The sequence below is a fragment of the Pan troglodytes genome, chromosome 10 (genome assembly GCF_028858775.2).
Source record: "Pan troglodytes isolate AG18354 chromosome 10, NHGRI_mPanTro3-v2.0_pri, whole genome shotgun sequence".
In the NCBI taxonomy this organism is placed as follows: domain Eukaryota; kingdom Metazoa; phylum Chordata; class Mammalia; order Primates; family Hominidae; genus Pan; species Pan troglodytes.
The window spans coordinates 82088763-82106188 of NC_072408.2; the positions used below are offsets into that span (position 1 = coordinate 82088763).

The 17426-nt window shown below is 34.4% G+C and overlaps 2 protein-coding genes across 32 annotated transcripts in view; one reads left to right on the plus strand and one right to left on the minus strand.

Moving 5' to 3' along the window:
• The window catches only part of CAPS2 (calcyphosine 2), a 116305-nt gene that overhangs the window by 45439 nt on the left and 53440 nt on the right, over positions 1–17426 (minus strand). For 8 of the 30 annotated variants that reach the window (XM_016923882.4, XM_016923875.4, XM_063785912.1 and 5 more), the window contains exons 1-6: positions 9086–9328; positions 5391–5500; positions 4208–4257; positions 2152–2197; positions 1949–2062; positions 21–197 (exon numbers count right to left, since the gene is read on the minus strand). In XM_016923882.4, coding sequence (XP_016779371.2) covers positions 21–197; positions 1949–2062; positions 2152–2197; positions 4208–4257; positions 5391–5492 — 489 coding nt within the window. In that variant the 5' untranslated portion in view covers positions 5493–5500; positions 9086–9328. Of the gene's footprint in view, positions 1–20; positions 198–1948; positions 2063–2151; positions 2198–4207; positions 4258–5390; positions 5501–8841; positions 9329–17426 lie in introns of those variants that run through there. The other 22 variants (XM_054664509.2, XM_054664512.2, XM_009425854.5 and 19 more) reach the window with 13 other exon arrangements.
• GLIPR1L1 (GLIPR1 like 1) overlaps positions 14669–17426 on the plus strand; it is a 35510-nt gene continuing 32752 nt past the window's right edge. The window contains exon 1 of one of the 2 annotated variants that reach the window (XM_001160304.8): positions 14669–14966. In XM_001160304.8, the coding sequence (XP_001160304.1) occupies positions 14793–14966 (174 nt within the window). In that variant the 5' untranslated portion in view covers positions 14669–14792. The remainder of the gene's footprint in view (positions 14967–17426) is intronic. The other variant, XM_001160352.8, reaches the window with a different exon arrangement.

The window sequence follows — 17426 nt, forward strand, 5'->3', positions numbered from 1 at the left end:
TTTAAAGCCTCATACATTACCTTTTCATCTATCTTGTTTCTTGGAGACTGTTTATGTGTAACATTTGATTTTGTATTTTCTGCATTTCTCTGACTATACTGCTTATAGCTCTCTTTAATTTCAGTTTTACTTTGCTGATATTTTAGTTTATATTTGTCTGTTGGTGCTGGCAAATTTTCAGGTATTGTGTTCTGATCCTATAGGTAAAAAGAAAAAAGCATGCTATCAGAAAAAAAAAGTATTAATTTTCCTTATTGGCATTAACAGGTTTACCTCTTACCTTAGCATCCATTCCTTAAAAATGACCATTATAGTCAATGTTCTAAGCAGAGATGGTATTTAAGACATTCAACTGGTACAGACAGCATCACTGACCAATCAGAGCAGACGGAACTGCTCGGAATGGGCACTTACCTTAAATACCAGTAAGCTTATACCTTGTTTCCTAGCTGAAGATCCATTTAAGATGAGAAAAAATGACTTATCTTTCTTCTTAGGAGTTTTAGATAAGCTTTTCTTCTGCCCCAGAAGAACTTCACTGTTAATCATTTTTTTCATAATAGATAGAGCAATTGAAGATCACTAATACTGAGAAGGATTGGTTGTCATTACTAGAATATCAATATATTCTATCTATTTGCAAACATGGAAATATTTGCAAATAAAATTTGTTTTTCTCTTAAACCAAAAATAAACAAATGTCCTCATTTGAATTTGCATTAAGGAAATAAAAGTTTTACTTAAAAAATATTTTGAACCATTTTGCTGCCACTCAGTAAAGTATGTGCTTACAGAAATCTTCATTCTGTTTTCCCACTATCTTTACAGTGACCGAAATATTATTTGGTTCCCTACCACATTTCCATGCGAGTGAGAGATAATAGAGTCAGTGGATAAGAGAAACCTAAAAGAAGTGCTGGGCCGGGCGCGGTGGCTCACGCCTGTAATCCCAGTACTTTGGGAGGCCGAGGCGGGCGGATCACGAGGTCAGGAGATCGAGACCATCCTAGCTAACACGGTGAAACCCCGTCTCTACTAAAAATAGAAAAAATTAGCCGGGCGTGGTGGCGGGCGCCTGTAGTCCCAGCTACTCGGGAGGCTGAGGCAGGAGAATGGCGTGAACCCAGGAGGCGGAGCTTGCAGTGAGCTGAGATCGGGCCACTGCACTCCAGCCTGGGCGAAAGAGCAAGACTCCGTCTCAAAAAAAAAAAAAAAAAAAAAAAAAAAAAGAAGTGCTGTACAAATACAAGGGCATATTGTATTGACCTAGGGAGGGACAGGCACTCCAAAACGAGCTTTTTATAAAGCCAGTCCAACCCTTGAAAAGTGTTGAGGATATTCATGTCTAACCCAGAGGAGAAGGATGAAGCAAAGCTTCAGGGTATTATTGATGCAATTTTCCAAAATGAAACTAAGAACATGAATAGAGTCAGCTTTATGAAAAGACTAACAAAAACAGAAAAGCCCTACACCTATACTAGTCAGAATCTATATTCAAATTGTGAACAAAACACTAGATATGTTTGAAGCATAAACATGTCTCAAGGAGACAATCTGGAATGAGCATAGCTACTTACTCCATAGTATCCCAGCAGCCTAAAGCATGAATCAGTTTCCAAGAGACCAGTCTTACATTGCTTAACCAGCAAGATCTGATCTAAGAGCTTGCCATATTTTTAAAATTCCTCAATTCCATATTAGGATATATGTGTACTTTACCAATTTCATTTAAAAATTTTAAAATACCAATTTCCATGTGTGACAAAATGTAAAACAAGTAAAAATTATTTCACCAACCTTACGGTTTGGTATTTAAATACATAAAGTATTTAAACTTGGCAAAACATAGACTGAACATAATAAATTTTTTTATTTTATCAAGAAATTAAATCCAGTGCTAATAATGCATACTAAAATTCTGAAAATTGATAAGCAAATAAATACTAACCAATTTATTTAGATGATACTGAGTATATGGAGTTTGACATGGTGTGACCCAGCCAAGAGTAGAAGATGAATTTGGCAGGTTTGCTGTACTAAGTGGAATATATGAAAAATTGTCCTAAAAAATAAAGTTAATGATATTTCTTATATGCTATGCGTAATATTGTGTTTTAATGTTTATTATATTAAATACTAAATAAAAATTACCTCATCATCAGAGTCAACAAGGCTTCCCAAATCAAGTCGTGGGACCCTGAAAGAAATAATCTATGTATCCCGTAACTTTTTAACATGAAACTTTAATAAATGCAAATCTTATATGTTACATGTTTTATAAATAGGTACACTGAAACCAATAGTGCCATGGCTTCTACTGGCTTGTGACAGGCTTTTGTTAAATGTTCAGTAATTTTTAACTGGTTGTTAAACACATCCATCATTAAAAATACATATAAATTTATAATTAAATTAAATTATATTAAATAAATACTTGGCCGAGCACAGTGGCTTATGCCTGTAATCCCAGCACTTTGGGAGGCCGAGGCAGGCAGATCACCTGAGGTCAGGAGATCGAGACCAGCCTGACCAACATGGAGAAACCCCGTCTCTACTAAAAATACAAAATAAGCCAGGCGTGGTGACACATGCCTGTAATCCCAGCTACTGGGGAGGCTAAGGCAGGAGAATCACTTGAACCTAGGAGGCAGAGGTTGTGGTGAGCCGAGATTGCGCCATTGCACTCCAGTCTGGGCAACAAGAGTGAAACTCTGTCTCAAAATAAATAAATAAATAAATAAATACTCAAAATTCATCACTTCCTGATGATTTCACTGTACTTCACTATTATCTGTGCTCTAGAGATTACCTATGTATCTATGTTTATCCCGTCTCTATGGTAGTGTAATAGTGTGCATCTCTTTCCAGTGCTGTGCTTAGTGATGTCATATAGGCACACTGAAACAGCCTTGATGGGATTATTTACACTGAAATTGGCAAATGCTACGAATAGGACTTGGTTTAATATTTGGTTCATTTCTGAAACTTTAACAAGTGGTGGAGAAAATGTTAATAATGCAGATTCAACCTAAAATTATATCATGTCTATACCTGTCACACAGTGAATAGCCCCAAAATACACTGAAGACACATGGTTTTATATTGAAAACTATTATTTGACTCAGCCAAGAAATCACTCATGTCACTTTTTAAAGTAAATAAAAATATTAACCAATATTCATGTTGGAACTACACTAGTTCATCAGTTGCAACCATAGGTTAGCTAGAGATACAGAGTTCAGCAACAAAACAAAGAGACAATTCTGTGAAACTCTATTGGCTACATGGAATCTACGAGAGAGACTATGTATTTGATTAATATTTGTAAATTGCTACACATCCTTTATATCAGTAAAAGCTATAATCAACTTAATATATGCTCAAATTTCTTTATAATAAACAAGTAAAATTTACAATAAACTTATAATACACCTTCAGAAAATCAGTCCTTAAACTTTTCTCTGCACACAACTGACACAGCAATTGTTACTTACTCGATATCTTGGATCTAGTGCTTGCACCTAACTCTATTCTTTATGTCAAGATGAGCATACAGGTAATCTATCACACAGAACCACATAAATGTTGATGTTTATTCATTTTGATCTTCAGAAATGTCAATATTGTGTGGTTCAGCCTAGTAAATTACTAAGTTTTTAATTTCTATTTTTAAAGAAGCTCTGTAATCTAAAATACTTGAAAGAATATAAAAATTATAATATTCCAAATTTTAAAAGTCAAAATAACATGTAACATAAAACATAAATTAATATACTCTAAACCAAAAATAAAATAATTTTAAGATTCATAAAATTGTCATACTCCTCAAAATTAAAGCACAGACATAATTATCCTTAAATTGATGCCAACTAAATGAATTATACAAGGATAAAAATTTACACATCTCTTTAATGAATGCATATAGCTGAATTTTCCAAATAAACAAATATTTTCACTTTTTCAGGAAAATGTAAAACATATTAAGGAAAATAAAAAACCAAAGAAGTATTACCTATAATTCTACCATCTTATCACAACAGCTATTTTAATTTTGGTATAGTAATTTTCAGGCTATCCATATGCATATAGATTTTTCTGTGGTTCACAATCATAGCTACATTTATAATTTTGCTTTCTTTTTTAACTAGTCAATGTATGTTATATATGTGCCCATTAAACAGTCCAAATGTGAAGAAACGTAACTTACACTGGTGGGCAAGAATTCTGGTTTGTCCATGACTCAGAAGTCCACCTTTGCTTTAATTAAAAAAAAAATTTTTTGAATCAGTATGAATATGAATATACCCTTTATACTTTAAGAGATACACAATAAGTCAATGCAATAAAGCTAATTATAATTTTTCTCAGTAAACTCTATATAATAAATACTTATTAAGCCCCTTCCTACTGTGCTTGAGACACAGATAAAAAGGCAAGTAAGACAGATAATCCCTACCCACATAGCACTCTGCTGGAGAAGACTTTCTCTCAAATAAACAATAATGGGAAAAAAAAGTCTATAACAGAGCAACTACATAGCAGTATGCCCAACCTACTCTAGGGAATTTAGGAAGCTTGTTTTTTTTGGTTTGTTTTTTTTGTTTGTTTGTTTTGTTTTTTTCTTAAGGCGACCTTTAACAGGAGTTCTGAAAGATTAGGAGGAGTTAGCTAGATGAAAAGAGAAGAAAGAAAATTGGTTCAGCTAGGAAACAACTTGTACTGCACAGGCCTCCAGATAAGAGTTAGCATTTGGAAAGGGGTAAAATCCAGAGTGTGAGGGGGGGTAGGGCCAAGCTGTTACATTATAGTACAAGTTAGGGAACTTAGACCTTGTTTTTAAGGTAATGGGAAGACAGTGAAGGGTTTGACAAAGAAAGCAACAAACATGTATGTGTTTGTAAACATTCAATCTTATTGCCAAAAAAACTGCAAGGTATAAAAATTACAGCAAGCTTAGCCACCATGAAATAGAAGATATATATGAGTCTTAGGAAAACTTCAAGTTAATGAAAATAGAAAATAACTCACCCATCAGCACTTATACCCTATTTCTGAAATGTTATCTGACTTGTGCTTTTTTTGTGATATTAGTAGCAACCGTAAAAATTACATTCTACTATTTTTCTTGTTTTATATTTTCCTTAAACAAATATTCTTAAATAACAATAATAATACAATAAGTTTAATTTTAAAAAATAAAACTAATTCAAGCAGTGGCAATTTTTCAAGTAATTATTATTATCTTCAATTTTGGTGGTTCCATTCTTCAAATCTAGGAAATGTTGATCCTAAATATCTGTGAATATAAGTAGTCATAAAACATGAAGAAAAGGCAAAAAAATTATTTATAAGTCATCCTGAAAGAAGAAAATTATATAGAGCTCACATACTTGTAGAGGCTTCTTTCTTCCAAAGAATGGCTGAATTTGGCTCCTAGAAGTGGCAGCAACTCCTTTAACCTCTAAATCCATCTGAGTTCCTGTGTTTATCATGCAGTATACTTTGAAAAAGGTAGAGTAAATGTTAAATGGTAATTCTTACTCTAATTTTAAATAAGTCATACAAATTACCTAACAAGTCTACCTGGAAAGAAATCATAAGGTTAATCACTTCTAGTGCTTTTACCAATATCAACTTTTTACAGGGCAATTACATTATGACCTGTGTTAGTATGAATAATGGGCCCCCAAAGAAGGCCATCTCTTAATCCTCAGACCCTGTAAATATACCACCTTACATGGCAAAAAGGACTTCAGATGTGTTTGAATTAAGAATTTTAAGATGGGGAGATTATCCTGGATTCTCTGGTGGGCTCAGTGTAACCACCAGAATCCTTGTAAGAGGGAAGCAAGAAGAACAGAGTGAGACAGAGAAGATGTAAGGATGGAAGCATAGGTCAGAGAGGGGTGAAGATGCTAGGCATTCTGGTTCTGAAGATGGAGGAAGAGGTCATGAGCAGCCTCCTGAAGGCAGAAGAGGCAAGGAATGTATTTTCCTCTGGCGCTTCCAGAAAGAACCTGCCCTGTTGACAGCTCAATTTTAGCCCCTTAAGACTAATGTTGTACTTCTGACCTCCAGAACTATAAAATAATAAATTTGTGTTGTTTTAAACCACTAAGTTTAAAAAAATTTTTAGAGCAACAATAGAAAACTAATGCATCTCCCTCTTCTCTAATACCACCATGAGATATACATTTATTTCCTTTACTCATTTCCCAAACCTTTATGAGTTTTGGTTTTGCCAGATTAGGCTGATGAAAATATTTTTAACAAGCAGTATTCTTCATCTAGAACAAAGAATAAAATGGAGTAAATGGTCCAATTAGTAATAATGTGGTGATTGGTAAAAATGCTAACAAAAGGATATTGAAAGTAATCAACTTGCAAATATGTACAAAATAAAAATCAAATGAATATATTTCATTGAAATTTTGTATATTTTATACTTCACCTTTATATTACCAAGGATAATTTTACATTTAAATATTTATCCATACTTTTTCTATAGTCTTAGATTTATTTTAATAGCAAATTATTTCTGTTTTGTTTTTTAAAGGAAAGATAGTATGGCATCCTGCCAGCTTGGAATTAGACAGACATACACTGTAATCCTGATTTTTGCCATTTTCCCATAATTTAAGTTTGAGTAAAAACTTAATCTCTATGAACCAATGCTTCTATGTAATATGTAAAATGAATTTAATGTTAGTAATTTTCCTGGTGGAATAATGTAACATTCAATAAATGGTAGCCATCATTATTACTACAATATACTTTATTTATTAAAATTAAGTATATTTATTAAAATTATTAAAATATACTTTATTTATAAAATTAATAAAATATATTATTAAAATATACTTTTATTTCATGCCCAGTGAAAGATATCCCAATTCCTTACTAATTTATCTACATGGTTCTCTTCACCCCATCCCTAGAGCTTCTTCCTCTAAAAATCCCTTGCCATAAGCTTGGAACTCCACTCTAAAGTCAAGGAGACTTATCAACCAATAGTAAACATATTCTGAAAAAAAAATACAAATCATTAGATTCAAAAATTCTCCTATAGCACTACAGATGACTTTCTTTCCAGAGCTATTTTTCACAAAGAAGCAACTTTTAAAAGTTGCTGTTGTTTTGTTTTGGAGGCCAGGGTTGGGTTGGTTGTTTAATCACACAAATTATTGTATTTGCGATGATGATTTCTGGCTAACAAACCCAAGTTGAGATAAGGACGCTGAACAATCAGCAAAGTGATTTTCTCCACACATCAGTCTCTCAATTATTTATATCCTAGTAACAGTTATAGCTATTTCAAATCACTATAGGTCATTTCAAATCAGTATAATTTATTTGCAAATTTAAAAAGCGGCAACATGTAAATCCTCAAATGTCCAGGTCCTCCCAGTTCCTGTACTTCCCCAGTCAGGACAGTCTTCACTCTTCACTGTCATTAGATTTTCTTTCCCCTAATAAACAGTCAAGACCAAGAAGGTTGGCGTCTCCCACCCTTAACAAAGCATGGGTAGTAAATATTTTGTTAATAAGTAAATTAATGTATAGCAAAATACATGTATACATTTTACACATATTCTTAGATTCCTTTCTCTGCATCTAACTGTAACATAATCACAATGCCAACATACAAATTCTGTCTTCAATTAGATAAGATGTTTAAAGCATTGCATTATAGCTATTAGTCTTTAATGCTAGACTGTAAGCCTCATATTTGCTCACCCTATGTCTCAGGATTTAGAAAGCCCACAATGTAGTAGGAACTTAACAAATGTTTGTTAAATAAGTGAAGTCAGTCAATTCGGAATGACAAAACACAAAAGTGGTTAACTTAGATATAGTAAGAGTATTCAAAGGGCAATGCCGTCATACATGGAACACTTTCGGATCTATGGAATTAGAGCAGTCAGGCAACTGACACCCTATGTAGATAATTTTAAGATTTTGACAGGGCTTCAAAGACAAAAACAGCTCAACCTTCTGATCTTCAAACCGAGCCAGCTGAGATCCAGAAAAGTGAACTGTACTTCGCTAAATGTTTGCCAGTTATTGCAGACCCGAATTCACACGTGGGTTTCAGATCTCTTTTCAGTACTACATCCTCACTGGTAAAGGTAATAGAAGAATTCGAGGGGAATGAGCTGTAGGGACTAAAAAATTAGAAACCTAAACTTGGTGGCACAAGAATCAGCAAACAACTGGCTGAGTGAATCTTTGAAACCTATGCCAAGGGTTGTCTTTGTCATTAAGCACTGAATATCCAGCTGGGCTATGTTGGAGATAGGGAGTAGCAAAAGGAAGGGATAGCACTTCTAAATGGCTTCTGTCCCCACTTAAATAGCTGCATGTCATGAGATGATATTGCTAGCATATAATAAATACTGTTGGCTAATGTCTTTAGTGCTACCAAAAATAACTGAACACACTTCCCATTTCCCTCATTTTTTTTTTAAGGATGACTATTTCCACTTCCAATTATTATCACTTCTCTCTTGGTAGTAATATTACTGGCTATTATGTTACTTATATCAAATCAGAAAAAAATGAAAAGCAAAAAATAAACTGATTTAATTCAGCCCATAAATAAGAAAAAAAGAAAGAGATGTAAATACAATTTAGTATTTAAGCTACATGAAGGTAGGGACCAAGTCTATGTTGATCCCAGACGACTACAGACCCAGATATCTGAATTGAAACTTAGGTCATTCCTAATTTCAAGCAAAACAGGGTAATATCTCCTTTCACCCACATCACTCCCCCTGCTCCCAAATTATATTATAATTCAGAGCACCTGCAGTGTAGCAAAAGGCATTCCCCATCCCCTACCTAACTGGGATTCCTGGACAGGACAGGCGAGGGGCACAAGAGACAGTCAGCCTGATTTCACCTAACAAGCTCGGTAAGAAGAGGTCCAGAGTTAGAAGAGTTGGAAAAGGTATAAACTAGCGCGATTCCTCCAAAAACCGCATTCAGAAAGCTTTAGACAGGACAGTCTAGACAGTCCAGGCCCGCGTCTGCAGGTTGCCCGGCAACAGGCGCCGCAGCGCAGGGCTTCTGATTACACTCTCACCTCCAGGGACGAAAAGGTCGTCGGCCCAAGTCCCTTGTTCGTTCTACGCCACCTCCCGCCCCCGCCAATCTGCCTCCTCAGTTCCGCTGCCTGGCTGACCGGAACTGAACTTGTGGCCGGAGACCCCGCCACGCTCTCAGAAGTACTTGCTGGCTGGAAAACCCAAAGGGGTGAAACCTCAGCTACAGCCGCCAGAGCCTCCCAGGGAACCGGCTCCGCGGCGCCCCTAAACCCCGGCGAGGAGCCGGAGCGGACTCACTCACCCGCGCTTCTCCTGAGCAGGGAAAGGGCCAAAGCCCGGCCCGGATCCACGGCGGTTGTTGTGTAATACTTTGTCTAATTGAATTCTGTTTAACATATTTCATAAGGCACCTGTCTGTGCGCAGAGCCCAGAATGACGTTTTGAGGAGAAGAAATTTAAGTATATGCTGCAATATCTGCTCTCAAGGACCTTGCACTTATTTTTTTTAAAGACTGCAATATATTATATAGAGATACATAGCTATTAGACATGGATATTACTTTAAATTTGTGTGACTATGTACATATAGATGATTACATGAATAATTGCATATATATGTATGTGTATTTGTGTGTGTATATATAATTAAAATTTAAAATGATGTGTGGAAAGGGCAAAGTCCTAGAAATCAAGAAACCTGCATTTTATTCTTTGCCTTTTTTTTTTTTTTTTTGAGACGGAGTTTCCTTCTTGTTGCCCAGGCTGGAGTGCAATGGCACAATCTCGACTCACTGCAACCTCTGCCTCCCGGGTTCAAGCGATTCTCCTGCCCCAGCCTCCCAAGTAGTTGGGATTACATGTGCCCACCACCACGCCCGGTTAATATTTTGTATCTTTATATAGAGGGGGTTTCACCATGTTGGGCAGGCTGGTCTCGAACTCCTGACCTCAGGTGATACCCTGCCTCAGACTCCCAGAGTGCTGTGATTTACAGGCATGAGCCACCACGCCCGGCCTAAATATTTTTATGTATGCTCTGTACACAATGTCTTGGCATCAACTCCTCATCTATAAAGGGAAAAAGCTGGTTTGAGATAATTCCAAGGATCCACTCCACTCTAATATGCACTAACTTTCCTAAATTACACAGCCAAGAGTCAGATAGTCAAATTAGAAGTAAGAGTTTATGAAAGTTAATCCAGTTCTTTCATAATCATGTTTTTCTAATCTGCAGTAACTTTTCAAAATTAGCTCCCCTCAGAATGTATGTATCAAAACGTGAATATTTCCAGTATTTCCTGGTGCAAATTTGGGAGTAAAAATACAAATAAATTTTTAAAGTATAAAAATAGTGAAGGAAATGAGGTATAATGTAATCACTCTGTATTTTTCTGCTGCACTCCATAAAATTCATCTATCCATTACCCCCACATAGAAAGAAAAGCAAAAATAAATAGCAGAAAACACACATAAAAATAAAACAGAAAGCTAAATTTAACTTTTAAAAAGTTATAAAAGAACTTAAAAATTCTGGTGCACCAACTAACCTTGGCCATTCCAGAAATAGATGTTCAAGAAAATAACATTAGGACATGCACTTGTTGATTCCTGGCAATTAGACTTTTTACACCTAAATTGTTTTAGTATTTCTGAATATAGCTGTCTAAGCCATTGGGAACATGATCTAAAAAACATAATGTATACAATTCAGACATTTTATTAAAAACGTCTCTTAGAAGAGCAATAATCTTGGATTATGTTTGACTATATATACTCTACTTTTGCCAATCTTTAAATTCATTACTCTATGAAATTTCTGTTGTTGTTACAGGCAGTTAATTTCTCTACACACTAAATGAAACTAAATTAGCTATCTGTTAACCTTTATCCCTATTAACCTTATCCCTATCAACCTTTACTGTTTTGCAGTTCCAAAAGAGTTCGCATTTGAAGCTCAACTTTAAATTTTCATTTACTTGATCATTCATTAATGCAGCCAACATTCACTGAGTACCTACTACTTGAAAATATTTTACTTTATCTTTGTATTTATTTGTTCATTCAGCCACTTATGTATTTGACAAACATCCACTGAACACCTTCTATCTTCAAATATACCCAGTGTTAGAAAAAGTGAAATATATAAGCTTACCCAGCATTTCCTTTTATGTGATTAAGTCAAAAATATTTATTGAGCCCCTCATATGTATATATACATATATATAACAATTAAAATATAGTTTCTGCTCTCAAGAAGCTTACAGTTGTATACAACATTATTAGAAAGTTAAAGAGAACTCATTTATTTATTCGACCAATTTTTATTGAGAGCCTAAAGATTCAGTTCCTGTTCAAGGTGCTAGAGATGTAGCAATGAAGAAAACAAAGCTACTGTTGTGGTGAAGGCTACAATCTGATAGAGAAGGCAGATGTTAAAAAAATAAATAACATAAATTCAGGAGGTAATTAATGCAATGAAGAAAAATAAAACAGGTTAAGTGGATAGGCACTGACAGACAGGGGATATAGAATGATCAGGGAAGACTTCACTGAAGGGAACTCTGTAAAGAGCACTGCAGGCAAAAGTAACAGCAAGTGCAAAGATGCTGAGGAGAGGGCATCCTTATCAAGCTGATGGATGTGGCTGATGCAGAATAAGCCAGGAGAGAATGCCAGAGAACTAGCCATGGTCAGATTATGTAGTGTCTTTTGGGCCATACCTAGGACTTCAGATTTTTTATTGTAGCCCCCCACTGTAATGTGAGCCAATTCCTTAAAAGTTCTCTCTCTCTCTCTTTGTATACAAACATATGTATATGTATATATGCCTATAGACATCTGTATCTCTCTCTCTGTGTAGAAGTATATATGTCTATAGGCATACACACACATATATATGTGTATACAAACATATTTATACATAGAGAGAACTTTACATATATAAATGTATGTGTGTATATACACACATTGTATATACATGTGTGTATATACACACATACATGTGTGTATATGTATGTGTGTATATACATGTGTGTATACACACATACATGTGTGTATTGTATGTGTGTATATACACATACATGTGTGTATTGTGTGTATATACACACATACATGTGTGTATTGTATGTGTGTATTGTATGTGTGTATATACACACATACATGTGTGTATTGTATGTGTGTATATACACAAATACATGTGTGTATTGTATGTGTGTATATACACACATACATGTGTGTATATACACACATACATGTGTGTATTGTGTGTGTGTATACACACATACATGTGTGTATTGTGTGTGTGTATACACACATACATGTGTGTATTGTGTGTGTGTATACACACATACATGTGTGTATTGTGTGTGTGTATACACACATACATGTGTGTATTGTGTGTGTGTATACACACATACATGTGTGTATTGTGTGTGTGTATACACACATACATGTGTGTATTGTATGTGTGTGTATACACACATACATGTGTGTATGTGTGTATATACACATATACGTGTGTGTATGCGTGTATATACACATACATGTGTGTGTATGCGTGTATATACACATATACATGTGTGTGTATGCGTGTATATACACATATACGTGTGTGTATGTGTGTATGTGTACACATATACGTGTGTATGTGTGTATGTGTGTATATACACATACATGTGTGTATATGTGTGTATACACATACGTGTGTATATGTGTGTATATACACATACATGTGTGTATATACACATATACGTGTGTATGTATGTGTGTATACACATATACATGTGTGTGTATGTCATGTGTGTGTATGTATGTGTGTATACACATATACATGTGTCTGTATGTATGTGTATATACACATATACATGTGTCTGTATGTATGTGTGTATATACACATATACATGTATGTGTACATACACATATACATGTGTGTGTATGTATGTGTGTATATACACATATACATGTGTGTGTATGTATGTGTATATACACATATACGTGTGTGTATGTATGTGTGTATATACACATACGTGTGTGTATGTATGTGTGTATATACACATATACGTGTGTGTATGTGTGTATATACACATATACGTGTCTGTGTATGTGTGTATATACACATATACGTGTGTGTATGTGTGTATATACACATATACGTGTGTGTATGTGTGTATATACACATATACGTGTGTGTATGTGTGTATATACACATATACGTGTATGTGTGTATATACACATATACGTGTGTGTATGTGTGTATATACACATATACGTGTGTGTATGTATGTGTATATACACATATACGTGTGTGTATGTATGTGTGTATATACACATATGTGTGTGTATGTATGTGTGTATATGCCTATAGATATCTTTATATCCAGGAAGAGACATATATATATAGACACATGTAGATGTACATAACTGTATTGATTTATCTATCTGTATACCTACACGCACACATATACACACACACACACATATATATGTTCATGTCTTTGGGTGTGGGATATCAGAAGCTCAGTTTGGACTATGTATGTGATATGAAAGTAGTATATACAGCAATTCTCCATTAGCTGGTAGTAGACTAGAAATATATTATCTATTGCCCAGTAGAATTTCCATTAGGATCCTTGCATTTTTCGTTTTTTTATAATCTAATTTTCTGCTTTTTATTTTTAAAAAGATAGTAGCTGCATCAAAGTTGTTTGTTTTGGTTTTTGTTTTTTGTGTCAAGGTTGACTATGGCGGATCATTCAGCAGATGTAAGTACGTGTTCACTTGAATTAAACAGCATTGTAAACAACTTCAAATTACTAAGTAAAGGTATTTATTTGAAACATAGAAATACTAAAAAAAATTAATGTCATGGGGAAAAATGCTGGTTTATTACAGAATATCAATATAACTGATGTAATGAATTTAAAACATTAAGCCAAATGAAGTTTTTTTATGTTGCATTGCAGGTAAAATAGACAATCAAATGTACTCTGTCCATCCCAGTCTCAGTGTATCAATTAAAGCAACTCTTGGAGTCTGCCAGTCACCATACAGTGGCTCTGTTCCAAACTATCAAAAAGGGAAGATTTTGTCAAGAGGAACTACTTGGCTACATTTTCCAGGCATCTATTTTTATCTATCTAAGCATTCGGTCTCTTCAGACGAAAAAACAGAAGGAAATTATTAAATGTTTGACAAGTTGATAATTTAGGATCACTGTATGTCACTGTATAAGAATTGCCTATTCTTACTCTATTCCCAATCTCTGAGGGAAGTGGCAATATGATTCTAGATTATTTAGAACAATAAAAATCTATACACGGAAGCTGCGTCTAAGAAACGAATATATAGTGCTTTGCACTCGACTGGCCCATTGTCAGCATCCCGCACTTGTTCTTTACCTAACTTGTGTGGCTTGCATATTGCAATCTGTATTACAATCCAGGCGCGCTCTGCAGATTACAGATTGGATCCACAGAAAGCAGTTTGGATGGTTGAAATTCCCTCCACCAGAGGGCGACTCAGAGCTTTCCCCTGTAGCTCAAAGCGCTGTGGAAGGGGAACCCTGCTGCCTGTTCTTCCCCACAGCGACACTGACAAGCTGATCCAGCCTGCTGGGCATCCCCGCGCTGGGCTCGAGCCTGTGCGGCAGGATGGAGCCAAGGGAGAGCGTGGTGCGGGGGCGTGGGGAAATCGGGTTGCCCCAGCCGTTACTGGTCCGCGCAGTCAGGGCATCCTCCACATACTTCCATGGCTCTGAAGAATAAATTCAGTTGTTTATGGATCTTGGGTCTGTGTTTGGTAGCCAGTACATCTTCCAAAATCCCATCCATCACTGACCCACACTTTATAGACAACTGCATAGAAGCCCACAACGAATGGCGTGGCAAAGTCAACCCTCCCGCGGCCGACATGAAATACATGGTGAGAAAGAACCAGGGCTGGGCTCTTAAATCCCTGACTCATCCTGAGGTATCTGGGTGATAAATTTCACGGACTTAACTTGTACTAATTCAATCCGGACTTTACATATATGCAGTTAAAAAGAAAAAAATTCACACCTTGGTTGGGCTGTCTCCTCCAGAGTCATAGGAGTGAACAAGAAAGGAAGACTTGAAGCTGTTCCTTGCCTCTTGCGGGGAAGGTGGGGATGCTGGAGCAGTGTTTGGAAGTTGCTTTGTTGCACCACTAAAGTTATAAGTACTGAACACAGGATTATTTTGTTTTCTTTCTTCCATTTTTTAGCTAGCAATTTCCACCCCCCACAACCAAGATACAAGATACCAAAGAAATAGCCCAGGAATGGAGATTCTCTTGTTCTCTTACTTATTTTTATATCATATGAATCCAAGATCAAAACAACACTTCATGTGTAGTATTATTTTATTTGAAAAAAATACAGTACTCTATTGAAGAATAAGCATAAAAAACATTGGATTATTAAAATAATCCATAGAATTTACAAAATTTTAAATACTTGACTATGAATTGTATGATTGGAAATTTCCCTTGCATTATAACTTTTTCTTGTTTATAAATGCATCATTATAAGCATAAACGTTGATAGTATTAGTCTATTTTATGTACTATGCAGATGTAGATACAGTATAAGTCATATCTATTCCAGCTTTCTTCTTTTCTATCCAGTGGAAAACAAAAGTAATTATAAAATCACAACTCAGGCATTAAAATAAGTTCAAAACTGTACTAGTCTACTGTATAAGAAAATTATATTTTGATGGGGGAGAAAGATTGAAATATGTATCAGAAATGAAACAAGAATAAACTAATCTCTTTAATGCAGAATTGTTAAGATATTTTAATATATAATGTTTACCAGCTTGGGGTTGTCCAAGGCATAAATTAACTAGAAATAAATATTCAACGGAATTCAGAAATACTAATATTAGTATTAATATGGGTGATGCCTTTAGAGTTTTATTGTAAACTGTATGATAAAAAAGAGTAAATGTGGGGTTAAATATAATAAATGTTCTTTATATTTCTTTTGTACTCATTGACTATTTAAAGCAAAATATGATAACAATGAATTGTGGAGTTTATAATAATGTAGAAACAAAACACATTATAACCAATGCATAAAAAATGAAGTGAAGTGTCAATAGAATTATTCTGCTGAAAGTTCCTTATATTGTTAAGAATCACAATAATATTTCTGGATGGACCGTGAGAAGTTAAGAATGCATATTTTAATATCTAGAATAACCATTAAAAATATATGAAGAAGTAGAGCTAAAAATCCAGTAAATAGAATACTAAAGTCCTTGATTAATTTTTGGAAAACAGGAACAAGGAACAAAAGAACAAAGAGGGAATCAATTAAAAATAGCAAATGGTAGACTAAAACTTAACCATGTTAAAATTACATTAAATGCAAATGACTACTACATACTTTAATTAAAAATAAAGATTATCAGATTGGATTACTGCTTTTGTAACAGAAACATATCACAAACAGATTAAAGTAAAAAGATGGAAAAAATACGTTATGCAAACTCTAAAATTAAGATAGAGTAGCTATATTTATGTCTACCGAAGTAGATTTTAAGACAAGGAGAACTACCAGAAATAAAAGGGGACATTTAGGAAAATAAAAGGGCCAATTCAACAAAAGACACAGCAATCTTCAATACAAATAAATGTAATAATATATTTTAATACACAAAAATTGGCAAAAGTAAAGGGAGAAAGAGACAAAACAGTCATAGAGATTTTAATCTTAGTAAGAGAACAAGTAGGTAAAAATCAGTAAAAATAAAAAAAGATTTGAACATCAAACAATTTTACCTAATTGACATTAAACAATTTATACCACACTGCAAAATACAAATTTTTATCAAGTATTCATTACATTCATCAATATAAACAATATGCTGAACCATAAAACAAGTCTCAATAAATTAACAGTATTTGAAATTTTGTTCTATATTTTCTGAAAAAAAAGACTTAAACTAGAAATAAAGTGTGCAAAATCTCCCAAAATGTGAAATCAAGCAGGACATATCTAAATGGTCCATAAGTTAAAGAAGAAATAATAATAGAGATTACTATAATTTAGATTCGAATGTTAATGGAAACACAGCATATCAAAATTTGTGGGATATAGCAAAAGAAGTGTTTGGAAGCATACGTATAGATTTAAATGAATATTTTAGGAAAGAAGAATAGTTAAAAATCAAGACCTATTCTTTCAATTCAAGAAGGTAGGAAACAAGTTTAAATTAAGCACAAGAAAATTTTAAAAAAACTAAAGATGATCATAATTTGATGAAATTGAAAGTAAAAGTATGAGGACTAAAATCAATAATATCAAAAGTTGGTTTAAAACTATATATTAATAAAATTGATAAACCAGTAGTAAAA